Below are 15,837 nucleotides of genomic sequence, written 5' to 3'. Positions count from 1 at the left end.
AGAATCTGATTGGCCTTCGTTAACCTTGCCTGACAGCCGCTCGAAATTTATTGGCCGACGGCAGCCGTGTTTTCCAAGATACACAAATGCCCTCGTAGACAATCATGGCACTTTGGACAAAGACACTGCATGCCAATTTTCAAGTCAATCGGACAAACAAATTCATAGCTATAGGCGTTTCCGTGCTTCGTTTTCTTTTATTGTATAGCACAACCAAGATGCCAGTCGCCGCAACTTTCTACGCGACCACAGACCAAGCCGAGTTTATCGATCCGTTAAAGAGGGATGGCCGTTTTAGTAAAAGTGACCAAAATATAGCCTAAATTAAATCATTTAAAGTTGGGGTAAAACATACGCTAATTATATTTAGAATACAGTAAAAAATAACTGCTTTATAAAGGAATAAATATCAAGGAGTAAATCATTGAAAATGTATTTCTATTGGTAAAAAAAAAAAATGCGACTGGTCGACCAATAAGAATGTCAGTCGACCAAGACCGCATCGACTGATTAGTCGACTAAACGACTTATGTTGACAGCCCTAGTGACCACGCCCACTTTGAATGTTTTGGTGTCCCATCGCAGACGTCAATCAAAATTTCGACTTATTTCGAATATGTCTACACTGGTTTGGTTCCAATCGGGCGAGAAACCTCGGACTAGTTCGCAATTGTAGTTTTTTATTTTTCAACAAATCCAAAAAAAAAAATGAAAATTACGCCACAAGGGTGAAAATCGAATCGGTCACATGCATTTTGTTTGTCTTGAGCCAAGGATTCCATCAACGTAAGACATTGAGCCTGTGACGATCGGTTTAGGAGTCATGTAGCGCCACCATCAGGCTGAGGATGTGTATTACCATCCCTCAAAGTTTCAGCTCTCTCTACGGCTTACTTTTTTAGTCTGCCCGATTACTTTTAGGAGCTTATTATAAAATCATTGATTGGTTTCAGCGCTACGTGCATTTTATAGACATTTAGTAATTACAGCAATTAAACTGAATGAATGAATTGAAATAAGCACTGAAATCAGATTTAAGATCCAAATTGGCCATTAACGGTTTTATTACCAATTTAACCGTTATTTAATTATTTTTTCTCGTCTCAGTCTGAGCTCTAACACACACACACTATGTATCCAACACTTCAAGACATCCCATCCCAGGGTCCTCTCTGAACTCATCGGTCCGGTATTGATTTGTAATCGGGCTCAGGACCGCATTTAAATCTTAAATCCTGTATAATTAAATCTACCGCCTTCCCTCAGAGGTGCTCGATACACAGCTGATGATTACACATGGGAGGCGCAGTTACAACTATACCTTTTTTATTTCAAAGTGAACACCTAATACAGACCTACACAATACTGAATCTGTCTGGGGGGAAAAACAGGAAGTCTGCTATAAACACACACACACTCAATAATTATCAATGCATCGCTTTCAAGCATCTCCAGCATTTTTAACCTTTAATCTTTCACACACTCTAATAGACCATGGGCCTTACTTATAAAGACGTGCATGAAAGAAATTTCTGAACACATCCATATACACAAAAAACTATGGTTCTTATACAATCAGAAGTCATTTTAATATGCTGATTTGCTGCTTAAGAAACATTTCTGATTATTATCAATGTTGAAAACAGTTGTGCTGCTTCATATATTTGTGGATTCTTTGAAAGGTCAAAAGAACAGCATTTATTTCAAATAGAAATCTGTGTTACATTATTAATGCATTTACAGTCACTTTTGCTCAATTTAAGTCTTAACAATATTAATTTCTTTCAAAAATATATATTTTTAAAATCTATATATGATAAACATACGAGTAATATACTTTTTGTGCATATTTTATATTCCTTATTATTCATATTATACAGGTATATGGGAAGAAAGAATATATATATAAAACAACATTGGTTGTTATTTTGCTGTTTATTACTGTAAAGCTGCTTTAAAACAATCTGCAATGTATAAAGCGCTATCAATAAAGGTAACTTGACCTAAACCGGTAAAATAACACACTCAGCAAAATATTGTCTTATTAAGTTAAATATTAAGATGTAATTCATGAGATAACAGTATCACACACCCCGATGAGGTAATAATGAGGATGCAAATAAACACATTATTTCTAAACATCAGGAGGAAAAAGTGGACATAAAACAGGCTAGGGAAAATGGTGGAATGAACCAAAAAAGTTTTGGTGCAAGAAACCTCAATTACACTAAAAGTGGACCTTATAATGAAAAAGTCGACTCTTTTGTCAGTGTTGTGGCATAGCAGTGGGTTCAGGTTCAGCGTTACATCACTCACGCTCCCTAATTACTGTCACTCTTCACTTTCTGTCTAACAAACAGGCGAAAGCACTGACACACACACACCGACTGCTACTTCCAGAAATTACAGCCATTAATCTTCAGTGGAAAACAAATGCTTCCTCTAAACACATTAATTTCTTTTGAAGACTATTGTTGAAAACATGGTTATAATTGACCACACAAATCAGACTAACAGCCCCTCAGCGTTTCTTAAAGTGCCTAACTCATATCTTCAACGTAGAAAGATGGTGCCTTCCTTCACCATTGTCAGGATGCCAGATGCTGTGGTGTATCTAACAGGAACACAGTTGCTTGAGGCAAAGCAAGACCACAAAACTAAAGGCTTGTATGGACAACAGCAGACGAGGATGAGGATGGAGTCTGTCGTGCTCACTAGCACAAGCCTTCAGCTAATCCTCCAGTCAATTCTGTAAACCATATTAAAACGTTTCGGATGGACGTGATGCGATAGAACAATAGATGGGTGGATGTGTGGTTGGATAGAATGATAGAATGACAGATGGCTGATCAAAGGATGGATGGATGGATGGATGGACGGATGCATCATGGATGGATGGATGGGTGAATCATGGATGGGTGATGCATCATGGATGGATGGATAGATGCACCATCTATAGATGGATGGATGCATGGATGAATGGGTGCATCATCGATGGATGATGCATCATGAATGTATGGATGGATGGATGGATGCATCATGGATGGATGTATGGATGGATGATGCATCAAGGATGGATGGATGGATGGATGTATCATGGATGGATGGATGGATGGATGGATGGATGATGCATAAAGGATGGATGGATGGATGGATGAATGGGTGCATCATCGATGGATGGATGGATGGATGTATCATGGATGGATGGATGGATGGATGGATGGATGGATGGATGGATGGATGGATGGATGGATGATGCATAAAGGATGGATGGATGCATCATGGATGGATGGATGGATGGATGGATGGATGGATGGATGATGCATAAAGGATGGATGGATGGATGAATGGGTGCATCATCGATGGATGATGCATCATGAATGTATGGATGGATGTATGGATGGATGATGCATCAAGGATGGATGGATGGATGGATGATGCATAAAGGATGGATGGATGCATCATGGATGGATGGATGCATCATGTATGTATGGATGGATGGATGCATGTCATTGTTGTTCTCTGCTCGCTTAAAACAGACGCGATAGCTGATTCGAACGAGTGATGTTCGACGGCGGCATCCATCTTTGTAATGTAGGCTACAAAATCCCAGCGCTTTCGTCATCGTGTAAACCCCGCCCCAACGCTTCTGATTGGTTCCTCGATTTCGACGGATTGGAAATGGGCTTGAAAGATCTCTTTACTGACTTTCAGAGTTTCCCCAGGCTAGATGTCAGTAATAATGTCCTACAATAAATTCTTATCCACTATTGTAGATCGATATGCAATTTAAAAGACAAACAGTCATCAAGTACAATCACAATCTCTGCAACAGATTTAATTAGAGAAAAAAGCTACGCAAGACTGCATTTAAACTAAAAGATTGAGCATCATTACGGTTCTCATTATACGACTCAAATGTGCATGGAGAAAATAAACATTTATTCACTTTATTAGTTTACTGGATTTTAAATTACAATCTACAAACCATGCATATTTAATGTCAAGGAAATTAAATTCTTCATTTTCAATGCAAGATAGATAATTTTCCCGGTCCTTCGGGCGAGCACAATTGTGAAACAAGAGTTCTGCAAACCTGATGTTGCATTAGATATTCAGGATAATCAAAACCAGACAGTGTAATTACCTCTGGGTCACAGATAAATCACATCTATTCTTTTCGAAGCCTCACTGACAGTTTTCCTGCCCAGCAGAGAAGAAAACATGCCCTGCCTGCCCTTACCAACGGTTGTCAAATATCTGTTTTATTGTGAACAGAAAAAGGAGGTGTGTGATGGTGACACCAAAAGAATTTATGGCAAAAAGGTGAAGAAATGACGGACACATAAAGCAAAGAATGAAAGTAAACAAATAAGGTTTGAGGGTCTCTTACCCCTGCCGCAAATCCCAGACTGCCGTCCAAGATCCGCTTCTGAGAGGAGGACAGAAAAAGATGCATTGTAAAAAAAATAAATGAATGAAGCTTTTTCACAAGCTGAGGTAAACACTAATATACATTTCACTTCCAAAAACGGTACATTTAACAGTAGTTTACTGTAAAATACAATTACATGAAATGTCCCATTTGATAGATGGGATGATAACTTTTTTTATAGTAGCATTTGTACAGTCTTTTACTGTTAAAATTACAATATTATTTTAAACAAAACTCAAATCATCACATAAGCACAGTTTGATTCAATGCTTTGACTTAATCGCATCCAAAATAAAAGTTTGTGTTTACATAATATATGTGGGTGCACTGTGTATAATTATTTTAATAATACACACGCATGCTTGTATATATTTAAGAAATATTTTCATGTATATAGATTTATATATAATTTAAATATTTTATATATAAATAATATTTTTTTATTAAATATACATGCATGTGTGTGTATTTATATATATATAAAATAATTATACACAGTGCACACACATATATTGTGTAAACACAAACTTTTATTTTCGATGCGATTAATCGAGATTAATCGTTTGACAGCACGACTTTGACTCACCCTAAAAATAAAAATGAAGTCATTCACTATAGCACTTTATAAATATACGATACAAGCAGCTTCAAAGTAATAAACAGGGAAAAAAAAAATCATTGATGAAAACTTAATCAAATAATAGTGTTAGTATTGAATAATATTATTATTATTATATAATAATTATATAATTTATTTTGAATTATCTTTTATTTTAATTTTCATGTTTAATTTGTATTCATTTCGTTTTGTGCTTTAGTCATTGTTTGTGTTTTTTTTAAATATTGCTATTTAAGTTTAATTTATAGTTATTTCAGTTTTAGTTTGACTAATTTCCAGTTAATCATTTTAGAGCTTCAATTTAAACTTATTTCAGTTTATTGCCGAGGCATCATTTCTCATTTTAATTTAGTTTGAGTTTTTCCAACTGATATTTATATTTTAATTCATTTCCACTTAATTTCAATTAACAGAAATAGTCTTAGTTAACAACAAAAACACTGATTTAGATTGAATCACCCTACACTCGCTTAAAACCTGAACTGAATAATCCTTACAAATTTTGATTGAATTACAGAACAATCCTTAATCAGTTATTCAATTAAAATACATAAGGATTAATCAATTCAATTACATGGAATTTTACTATTAATTCAATCACGTAAATAAAAAAAGGCTTAAAAATATATTTTACTTAAATTAAACACAAAGTAAATATAAACACAAAGATGTGTTAGAAAAACATTTATTTCACGCTAAGTATAAATACATTTGCATATTTATGTACTAAAATAAAAATACCCTGCAATTGTAGTACTAAATTGATATACTTAAAATCTGCTAAATTGGAACAATTAATTTTGTACTTAATGCACTTTATTTATCTGGAAATAGTGCTGAAGTCTATTTGATTGTGCTAAAGTGGAACTACTGCAAGTATACATTAAATATCTAGCATGTAATGACTGATCTTATACAGAGATTAGTGATATTAGTGATTATTATTGCACATTTTAGGCTTAATATTAAAGATTTACTCCAAATAAAGTATAATTATAATATTTACATCAGTAGGTTATATGCCAGTAAAATGTTAATGAGTTTGCACTATAGTTAGTTTTATTTTTTCACTAAGGTGAAAAAAATTCACTTTCCTTAGTGAATTTTTTCACTAAGAAAAAATAAAGCCATTCCCCAGACAGCAACATAGAGTCGGCCCACAAAACATGTTGTTTCAACACGTATCAGATGTGGGCCGGATCTGGGCCGACACTACAGTGCCTAAAATAAGTGAACATGACTAAAAAGAGGAATAAAAAAAATTATCTTTCGGAAATTGATCTTAATCCCATAATTTAAAAAATGAGGAAAAATCCAACCTTTAAGGACACCAATTTTCTTTGTGAATGAATAATGTATCGTAAATAAATAAATGTTCCAACTTTAGCATGGGTGTGTGCACTTATGCTAAGCACTGTATGTTGTTGTCTGGGTCAGAATCAGATTGACATTTCTGTCATCATTATGCTCATGTCGTTCTCATTTTAGAAATGAAAGCTTGTTTCTTCAGAGACCCGGCTCACCTGTCTGCCGGAGAACACGAAGACCAGAGCGGCTCCAGCTGCCGTGAGGCCCCAGGTGAACAGGGTCCCCAGCAGGGCCTGAACCACAGGACTGAAGCCTGGAAGCATGACGCCTGTGCAAACCAAAAACACACAAGAGACGCAGATGCAGTTTAGCCATCACGGAGGTGGGTGTGAACCAAATCCTGTTTATCCAGGATTCCTGTAAGCACTGGAGAAGCCCTAACTCTAACTATTTGCATGTAGAATCAAATGACAAGCTCAGTGACACAATTGCGTGGTTATAATTACACTAAATATCGTAACACTGTATTTTAGTGTCCTTTTTATGCATGTTACATGTAGTACTCACTATAAATTACATGCAACTAACCCTAAACCAAACCTAACCCTATAGTAAGTACATTACAAATATTACTCAGTAGGATTACACTGTAACACAGACCTTTTAAAATAAAGTGTAAGCAATACAATATATCTAGACTAGTGTCAGATGTGTAAACAGACTATTTCTGAGTGAGTACAGCGCCTGTCATTATGCTCAAATCAACACCAAAGCATCGAAACAAACTGACATTTTATTTGACAATTGTTCAAACAACTAACGTTAACGTATTAAACAATCTAGTGAGTTGATAAAGTGAACGCAGTGCTGAATAAAGTTGATCTGCTACAGACCATCGTGAACTTCTGCTGTGTTTTAACATTCAAACATTTCAAAAATGGAAAATTAACGCGCCTACAGCCGATTTTTGGTTAGTTTTCATTCATTCTTTGACATTTTTACCTCAGCATAGACTGTTTGTTATTGTATTGTACTTACTGTTTACAGGCACCAAGTGAGCCGCTTCACTTCCTGCTTCCCTGTACACGTGTCTGTGTTACGGCGTAAGCCCCGCCCCCTCAAGCTCCTAATTGGGTAATTCACGCTTTACAGAGTTTTAAAGTGGCCACGTCAGCTGCGTTCCTGCAGGTCATCGGATGAAGTTTGCATAGTTTGCAGAGATAGCTGTTCATTTGTTTAGGCACTCTCCTTATGTCTTTTTTTTTTTTTTTTTTTTTGTGGGAAAATGTACTTGACTCATTGTTTTACGGTGGCCGAGAGGTGCAAAACAAATCACAATTATAAAAACAAAAAAACAAGTCAGAAAACACAACAACAATTCAGAAAACGAAATAACAATTTAGAAAACACAACAACAAATCTGAAAACAAATTAACAAATCAGAAAACACAACGACAAGTCAGACAAAACGGAAAAGGTAGGTATATGTGGCGAATTGAATACTGATCGCTGATTGGACGAGACATCTGTTGATGGAAATTTTACATTTTTATGGAAAGATGTCCTACTTGTATCATTGTAAACTCCAAAGATAAACAACCCTGCATTTATTTTATTCTTTTTTATTTTATTTTTTTATTCATTTATTCATTTTGATGGCTACATTTTCAAATTCATGAATGCAAATTTTCAGGGGGGATGTTTTATTGCATTTAAAAAATATTAAATCAATATTGCCATCGAAGAAACAAAAAGCTATTAGAATTGTACACTCTTTAAAGTATTACTATTATTTACCTCCCACTAGCATTTGAAACATATTGTATTCTATTTCTATTGTTTGTTTTGATATTTCAATCAATTTTTTTTGATACCTCAATCAAAAAAAAAAAATTGCATTGGGTTAATAATTTGTCCAGGTGACCCGACGCATGATGAGTGATCTCTGACCCGACGCATGATGAGTGACCTCTGACCTGACGCATGATGAGTGATCTCTGACCCGACACATGACGAGTGACCACTGACCCGACACATGACGAGTGACCCCTGACCTAGTACATAACGAGTGACCTCTGACCCGACACATGACGAGTGACCTCTGAGCCGACACATGACAAGTGACCTCTGACCCGACGCACAACCTCTGACCCAGCGCATGACGAGTGACCTCTGACCCGACGCATGACCTCTGACCCGACACATGACGAGTGAGCTCTGACCCGACGTATGACCTCTGACCCGACACATGATGTATTGATGAATTGATGAGCGCAGAAGCATAGAGGATAGAACAAAACAAAACACTCGTCAGGAATTATCCGTCTAAAATACAAGTTTTTAAGGAGAAATGTGGGAGGAGCTTGAGTTTTTTGTTTGAACCGAGAGAGGCGTCAAATCTCACCTGAGCTTACACTACTCCGACGTCATGTGTCAGGTCAGAGCTCATGTGCTGCGTCAGAGGTCACGTGTCAGGTAAGAGGTCATGTGTTTGCTCATATGTCGAATCAGAGGTCATGGGTTGGGTCATATGTCGGGTCAGAGGTCATGTGTTTGGTCATATGTCGGGTCAGAGGTCATGGGTTGGGTCATATGTCGGGTCAGAGGTCATGTGTCGGGTCATATGTCGGGTCAGAGGTCATGTGTCGGGTCAGAGGTCGTCGACTCACCTAAGCTTACGCTACTCCTACGTCATGTGTCGATCAGAGGTCATGTGTCTTACAAAAACGCATGGCTTCACTTCAGAAGGCCTTTATTAACCCCTGGAGTCATATTGGTTACTGTTATAATGGATGGATGCGCTTTTTTGGGCTTCAAAATCTCAGGTACCATTCACTCCCATTATAAAGTTTCCAAGGACATTTTGAAATATAACTCTGATTGTGTTTGGCTGAAAGAAGAAAGTCATACACCTATGAAGGCTTGAAGGTGATTCAATTATAAAATAATTTTTTCATTTTTGGGTGAACTTACCCTTTAATGCTAAGCTCATATTGAATATATAATGATTGTACAATCTCTGCCGTTTTTATGTTATAATACAGTACATCTACATGCATAAGTTCAGAGTGAGTACAACACTTACAATTAACCAGATCCTAAACAATGCTTTAATTTGATAACTGGTACAAACAATCTATCAAATGACATGATGCAGTGCTAAACACCTAATTTTCATTCATTTTTCACAAATACATTTCATTCAATAATTTTTACTAAATTTGACGAAATGATGGTTTGTTTCAACCCATGTTTGGGTCAAATATGGACAAACCCAACCGTTGGTTTACATTTTTTAATAAAATTTCGAACCCAACGGTTGGGTTTGTACATATCTGACCCAAACATGGGTTGAAACAACCCAGCATTTTGTTGAATGTCCCTCAGCATAGACTGTTAACACACATATAATAAAAGCATACAAGACAAATGAACACAGATAACAATAACATGCATTTTTGAATGAAAGGTTTCAGAGTATTTCCAATCACGTCCTGGTTCTTTTTTTTACAATTCTTAGAAACTACAGCCTGGTATTTGTAAAAACCAGTATGTTCCTAGTTAAACGCTACGAGAAAACTCAAGCCCAAAAAACAGTGAAACCAAACGCTGGCCATGTAGATTTATTGGAGAGGACTTGATACCTGTCTTCAGCAACACCGAGTCACTTGAGGCCCCTAAACCTCGACAACGTGCCAACGGAAACTTCCAAAATTGTAGGAATGATTCATGGAATTGAGTAGAAACAATTTGCATATTGCATAATCTCTCCTAAAGCAGTGCTTGTGGTCAGTGAGGTGAGTATATGTGAGCCTAATCACTCGCTCCCTCAGTTCCTGTCTTCTCGCATATCTTTGGAAGTTCACTGGCATTTCAACAATGCGTGTCAGAAGAGGAACAGGACTAAGGTGATCGCTCATTACTCATTGCTTTTTATCTGCAAGCGCTTCCAGCCACTGAGGCCTTGTGCGCGTGATAGATGATTCACTGACCAACAAACAAAGACAATCAGCCCGAAATATAAACAGTGGATGGGGGGAAACGCAGCATACTCAAACAAGCAGAGGGGGAATTCATCACTCATCCGATGGGGACGTATTTGTAAAGTGGGTGGCCCAAAGGAGAAGTTGGGGGTTGATTGACCCCCCACTGAACTGCGAGGAAAGGGAGGAAACGTAGGGGTGGAGTGGAGGAGGAAAACGAGAGGGAGTGTGAAAGAAAGAGGCTGGATGGACCTTCTGACAAGAGCGTTTAGTTATGAAAACAAAAGTATTGTAACAGATGGCACCCTGGAAACCTCGCAACAGCGGATTGGAACGAGCCGGCGCAGCTTATCAGAGTCGACGGATGACTTAGACGCACACACTTTGGGATATATAAGATCTCCACAGGAGGGTCTGACACCAACTAGAGTTTGGAGGTATTTCAACAAATATCCAACCAGGTTTTTTGGGGGGTGAAATCTTCAAAGATCAGCTCTGAAGATGGGAAAGTAAGCCTTCAAGGACAAGGCGGAGATCCTGGTTCTCGCAATACGTTTGAACCACAACGACTACAAAAATGGAAACGGCAGTGCCTTTGGGATTGTTTCACGACAACGTGTCGGTTGTAGGCGCCGCCATAAACAACGTCTACATCCATGAGGACTTCGATGCGTTCAGCGTCGCCATGGCCGTGATGTACCTGGCAGTTTGCGTCGTGGGATTGGCCGGGAACTCGCTGGTTATAATCACCATCCTAAAGCTGGACAAAATGTCTTCGGCGACCACCGTCTACATTTTCAACTTGGCTTTGGCTGATGGGCTTTTCATGGTAGGACTCCCGTTCATCGCGATCCAAAACTTCCAAGACCAGTGGATCTTCGGAGATGCCGTTTGCAAGCTGGTTATGGTTCTAGACGGCATTAATCAATTCACCAGCGTGTTCTGCCTGACGGTGATGAGCGTCGACCGCTACATGGCGCTGGTAGACCCGATGCGATTCGCTCGTTGGCGGACGCCACGGCGGGCGAAGATCATCGCCGCGTTAATGTGGTTCGTCTCTTTATTTCCCGTGCTTCCAATGGCTATCAACTTCTCTGATAACTACGGCTTGTGCACCGTTGACCCTCATGTCGCATCCGACACCTGGTGGTTGACCTTTCTCAGCTACACGTTCGTATTGGGCTTTGCTTTGCCCTTCACCGTGATGATCGTGTTTTACACGGCACTGTTGGTGACTCTGAGAAACGCCAGAACGCAAACGTCTTCTTCGCTGGAGAGTCACAGGCTGGAGAAACAGGTTACTAAGATGGTGGTGGCGGTTGTGTTGGTGTTTGGCGTTTGCTGGCTGCCGTTCTACGTCTTGAACTTTTGCTCTCTGCACCGAACGGATCTGGCGCTGGATTTCACACGTGGCTTTGAGTTTGTGGTGCTGCTGTCGTATTCGTGGAGCTGCGCCAATCCAATCCTGTACGCGTGTCTGTCGGAAACCTTTCGCAGGCATTTCCACGCCCTCCTCTGCCCCCATAAGAGCTCGCCGACACACTGTGACCGAGACACCGAAGCCTACGTCCTGCGCGACACCAACGTGCAAGGCGTGCTAGCTTAGTGTATCTATGTTTTAAAGGGATAGTTCACTTTGAAATTAATTTTTGCTATGTTTTATCTTACCTCAAGAGCATCCAAGATGTAGGTGTCTTTGTTTCCGCGGTATTTTCAATTTTGATATTTTTAGGTCAAACCGTTCTTGTCTGTCAGTCATATAATGGAGGTCTATGGTCACCACCTCAAAGAGCATGCACAGAGAAGTCCAAACTAAACATGATTTAATGACTCGTGAATGTAAGTACACATTGATGGCTTAAGACATGAAAACGAACAGTATTTATATTGTTTTTACCTCTTGTAACCACAGCCACAAAGCGCCCGCGCCCTCAGATCACTTGGACGTGTGATTACAAGAGGTAAAAATGATATAAATACTGTTGGTTTTCTCACACAAACCGCTCATTTCGTGTCTTAGGCCATCAATGTGTACTTACATTTATGAGTCATTAAATCATGTTTAATTTGGACTTCTCTGTGCATGCTCTTTGAGGTGGTGACCATAGACCTCCATTATATGACTGACAGACAACAATGGTTTGACCTAAAAATATCAAAATTGTAACTACTGCGGAAACAAAGACACCTACATCTTGGATGCCCTTGAGGTAAGATAAAACATACCAAAAAAATGTAATAAAAATTTAAATAAGTGAACTATCCCTGTAAGTGAAGTCCCCCTGTGGCGAAAATCCAGCTTTTAATATTGTTTCTATGTTTATGTGGTGTTTTTAATGAGTATTCTCTCCTTAAAACTGCAGTAAAACAAAGACAGCCTCAAAAAACGCAGTTTAAAATGTCACAAACAACCTTGTAACCAATCTCGTCAACCTGTCATTAACTGCGAACTAGCAGGGGAGTCTTCAGAGAAGCAATATAGCGTGTGTATGGTGTGTTACGATATTATAATGATGAACTAAATACCTTTCTCCACTGACGTTCTGTTTTGTTCTAGCTTTGTTTCTGATGATAAGATTGTATAAGAATGTAAAATATGTACCTTGAAGTCGCTTTGGATAAAACCGTCTGCAAAATTCATAACTGTAAACATTAGCATAGCATTATTAGCTGTCTAATAACATAGTCAAGCAAAAGGCTAATCTTATTAATTACCATTATGTGTCCGATTCCGACGTTGTAAAGAGCGACGCCATTGTGCAGCGTTTACCTTAGCCGTGTGAATCTCCAAGTGGAGGCGGGGCTAATTAGCATATTCGCGAGGCCGCGCGTGTGGATTTTTTTTTTCCCCACGGGATTTTTTTTTTAAATATCATTTTGACGATCAACTATGAGTTTTAAGGGATGAAATTCTCGACTACAGGGGGACTTTAAATATGTTGCAAGACATTCCAACATGTTTACTTTGTAAACAGACAATCCTTAATTGCTTAATTTTTGTAGTGCAATTCAAAGTATGAGCCTGTGAGACTGCCTGTGCGATTAAGAAAAATACATGAGCAGACTGCCCTCCTGTAGGCATAGAAGTGTTGTCGAATTGATTGTGGTTTTCTGGATGATGTCATGGTTGTCATGGCATCCAGCTTGGACCAAATATTTGAGGATTTTTGTGTGACTGTTGCTAAATGACACATGAATAAGGAATGTGTGTGTGAATTTGTTTGAAAACAGTTGATATTGATGCTATAGCCAACACTGCCGTGGATTAGTGACCATATTGCTAAGATAAATGTAATTATTAATAACACATGGCCATGCATACATAGCCTACATACACAGGGTAATGTTTTTATTATTTTTATCTTACCATTTTTGGAAATAAATGTTTTTTGTTTGACCAAGAAACAAAATATTCTTCTTTTTTACTTCTTAATAATATATTCTGAATGTATTGTAATATAAATCAGTAATTTACCCGTGTTTTATCACAATATTTTATGCTTATATGCCAATATTTTACTTTATTGCATGTATAGAATATTTGCATGTAATCATTCAGATCCAGAACATGTTTCTTTTTATATTCCTGTCTACATATGTAAATTATCATTGTTCACAAACATTAAAATGTTCAGCTAATGACAGAGTGTGCATGCAATTCTCTTTGTTCATGTAAGGATATTGCATTATTTAACATTTATGAATGAAAAACTTTAAAGAGAAACAAACGTGCATTCAATTAAAGCTGCACGTTTCTGCTTTGAAATGTACAGTATAACTGATGGATTTTGCAGAGAAAAATACAAGTTTGACTGAGTATCTTGACGGCTTTGGACTGAGAAATATGCTAAGAAAAGGCTCACATCTGTTAAACGTGTTGTTTTTGCAGCAGTTTTATAGGCAGCCAAGGTGCAATGCAATAACATACCTTTCCTTATTCCCTGCTAAAGTAGAATCTGGAAGCAGAAGACTTTACTCATCAAAACAAGGGGTATGACCACACACACACGTGCACAAAATATCCGCGCACTCATTCTTGTCCATCATCATGTGAAAAAAATACAAAACTAAAAATGCATGAGACAGACTTGGTGGGAGACACTAGATAAGAACACTTGAAATGCTTCATTCCCATGTGCAAATGTTGGAAAATAGTATCCCATGACTCCATGATGAATATGTTTTCCTAACGATTGTCAAAAATATATACCTCTGACATAAAACAGATGGAATAAGCTTATCAAAAAAATGATTTAGATACAAAATTAGAAGGTTATGGGTTGCTCTCACGCACGTTATGTACCCAAACAATTTTAAATAACATCTCTCCGGAGGTTATGAGATCTTATCCCTCGTCATCACTCTGATAAGCATCTGTTGTGTCGGATTAGAAAATTACGAATTCCGAATCAGAATCATTGAGCAAAAATATTCTAAACGAATTAAAAATATAATATATAACATGAAAAAATATAAAAATATACTTAAATATAAAATATAACTCAATTTAAATGCATATTGCAGTGAAAAAATAAATAAAAATAATTTGATTCACAGTCCTGTTTTTGTTGTTTTTTCTTGTCCAGAAACCTTTTGCATTATTAATTATCCGTCCAGCTGACAGTGCAACACACTCTAGTTAACACTACATTTGACCATTTTTAAACAACAAAACTGTCCGCCAGTCCAGCTGTCTCTTTTATATCCCTGATGACCCGGCTTTGGCTTTGTGCCTTAGAAAACAGCCTTTTAGACTCCTTCTTTATCGCTAGTTATCACTGTGCCTTTAAACTGACAAAAGCTTTTAATTGGACCCTTGGGCGTCACATGTCTAGGCCTATAATGTATAGGTTTGAAACCGATCAATTCAAGACAGTGAGGCTGTTGGGGCTTAAAGGGCAATTAGTTTAAAGTGTTAGGTCACTCAAAAATGCGTTGGGTCAGGGGTCACTCTTCAACCGGAACTATACTCGCCTACAGTGATTAGTTATAAATATGGATTTTTATTTATTTATTTTTTTACGCTTCAGAAGGCCTCTATTAACCCCTGGAGGCGTATGGATTACTGTTATGATGGATGAATGCACTTTTTCGTCTGAAAGAAGAAACGCATAAACACCTATGGCTTGAGCGAGTAAGTTATGGAATAAGTTTCACTTTTGGGTGTACTATCACTTTAAAAATTAATTACATTCAAAATTATTTTAAATCATTTACCTTTGAGGCTAATTCTTAAAAGAATAAGAACAGATGTAATGGAAACATTATGGAAATGTCATGTGAATTATCATTCCAGTGAGTTAATGTCCGAAGTCTATTATATTTTTCATGATTGAAACAGTTCAAGTGCCCACAATAAGTGTCAAAAAATATTCATATAACTGTGTATACTAAATGAGGGTGTTGAGTTACGTTCAAGATATTTTAAAGGAATATTTCATTTTTTTAAAAAAAAACTTTTGCTGATAATTTATTCACCCCCATGTCATCTA

At 37.6% G+C, this 15,837-nt stretch overlaps 2 protein-coding genes across 4 annotated transcripts in view; one reads left to right on the top strand and one right to left on the bottom strand.

Moving 5' to 3' along the window:
- slc39a11 (solute carrier family 39, member 11) overlaps positions 1–15,837 on the bottom strand; it is a 190,504-nt gene that overhangs the window by 143,681 nt on the left and 30,986 nt on the right. For 2 of the 3 annotated variants that reach the window (XM_089121761.1, XM_089121762.1), the window contains exons 2-3: positions 6,578–6,690; positions 4,394–4,432 (exon numbers count right to left, since the gene is read on the bottom strand). In XM_089121761.1, coding sequence (XP_088977887.1) covers positions 4,394–4,432; positions 6,578–6,690 — 152 coding nt within the window. Of the gene's footprint in view, positions 1–4,393; positions 4,433–6,577; positions 6,691–7,400; positions 7,542–15,837 lie in introns of those variants that run through there. The other variant, XM_089121763.1, reaches the window with a different exon arrangement.
- Positions 10,206–12,432, top strand: LOC120480889 (somatostatin receptor type 2). Its single transcript, XM_039674324.2, has one exon. It carries the CDS (start codon positions 10,923–10,925, stop codon positions 11,949–11,951), a length of 1,029 nt encoding a protein of 342 aa, XP_039530258.2. The 5' UTR covers positions 10,206–10,922; the 3' UTR covers positions 11,952–12,432.

This window comes from Pimephales promelas, chromosome 17 (genome assembly GCF_988280905.1).
Source record: "Pimephales promelas chromosome 17, fPimPro1.hap1.1, whole genome shotgun sequence".
NCBI classification, from domain to species: Eukaryota; Metazoa; Chordata; class Actinopteri; order Cypriniformes; family Leuciscidae; genus Pimephales; species Pimephales promelas.
The sequence above is the reverse complement of the archived record's forward strand: the minus strand, read 5'-3'. Positions and strand labels throughout refer to the sequence as shown.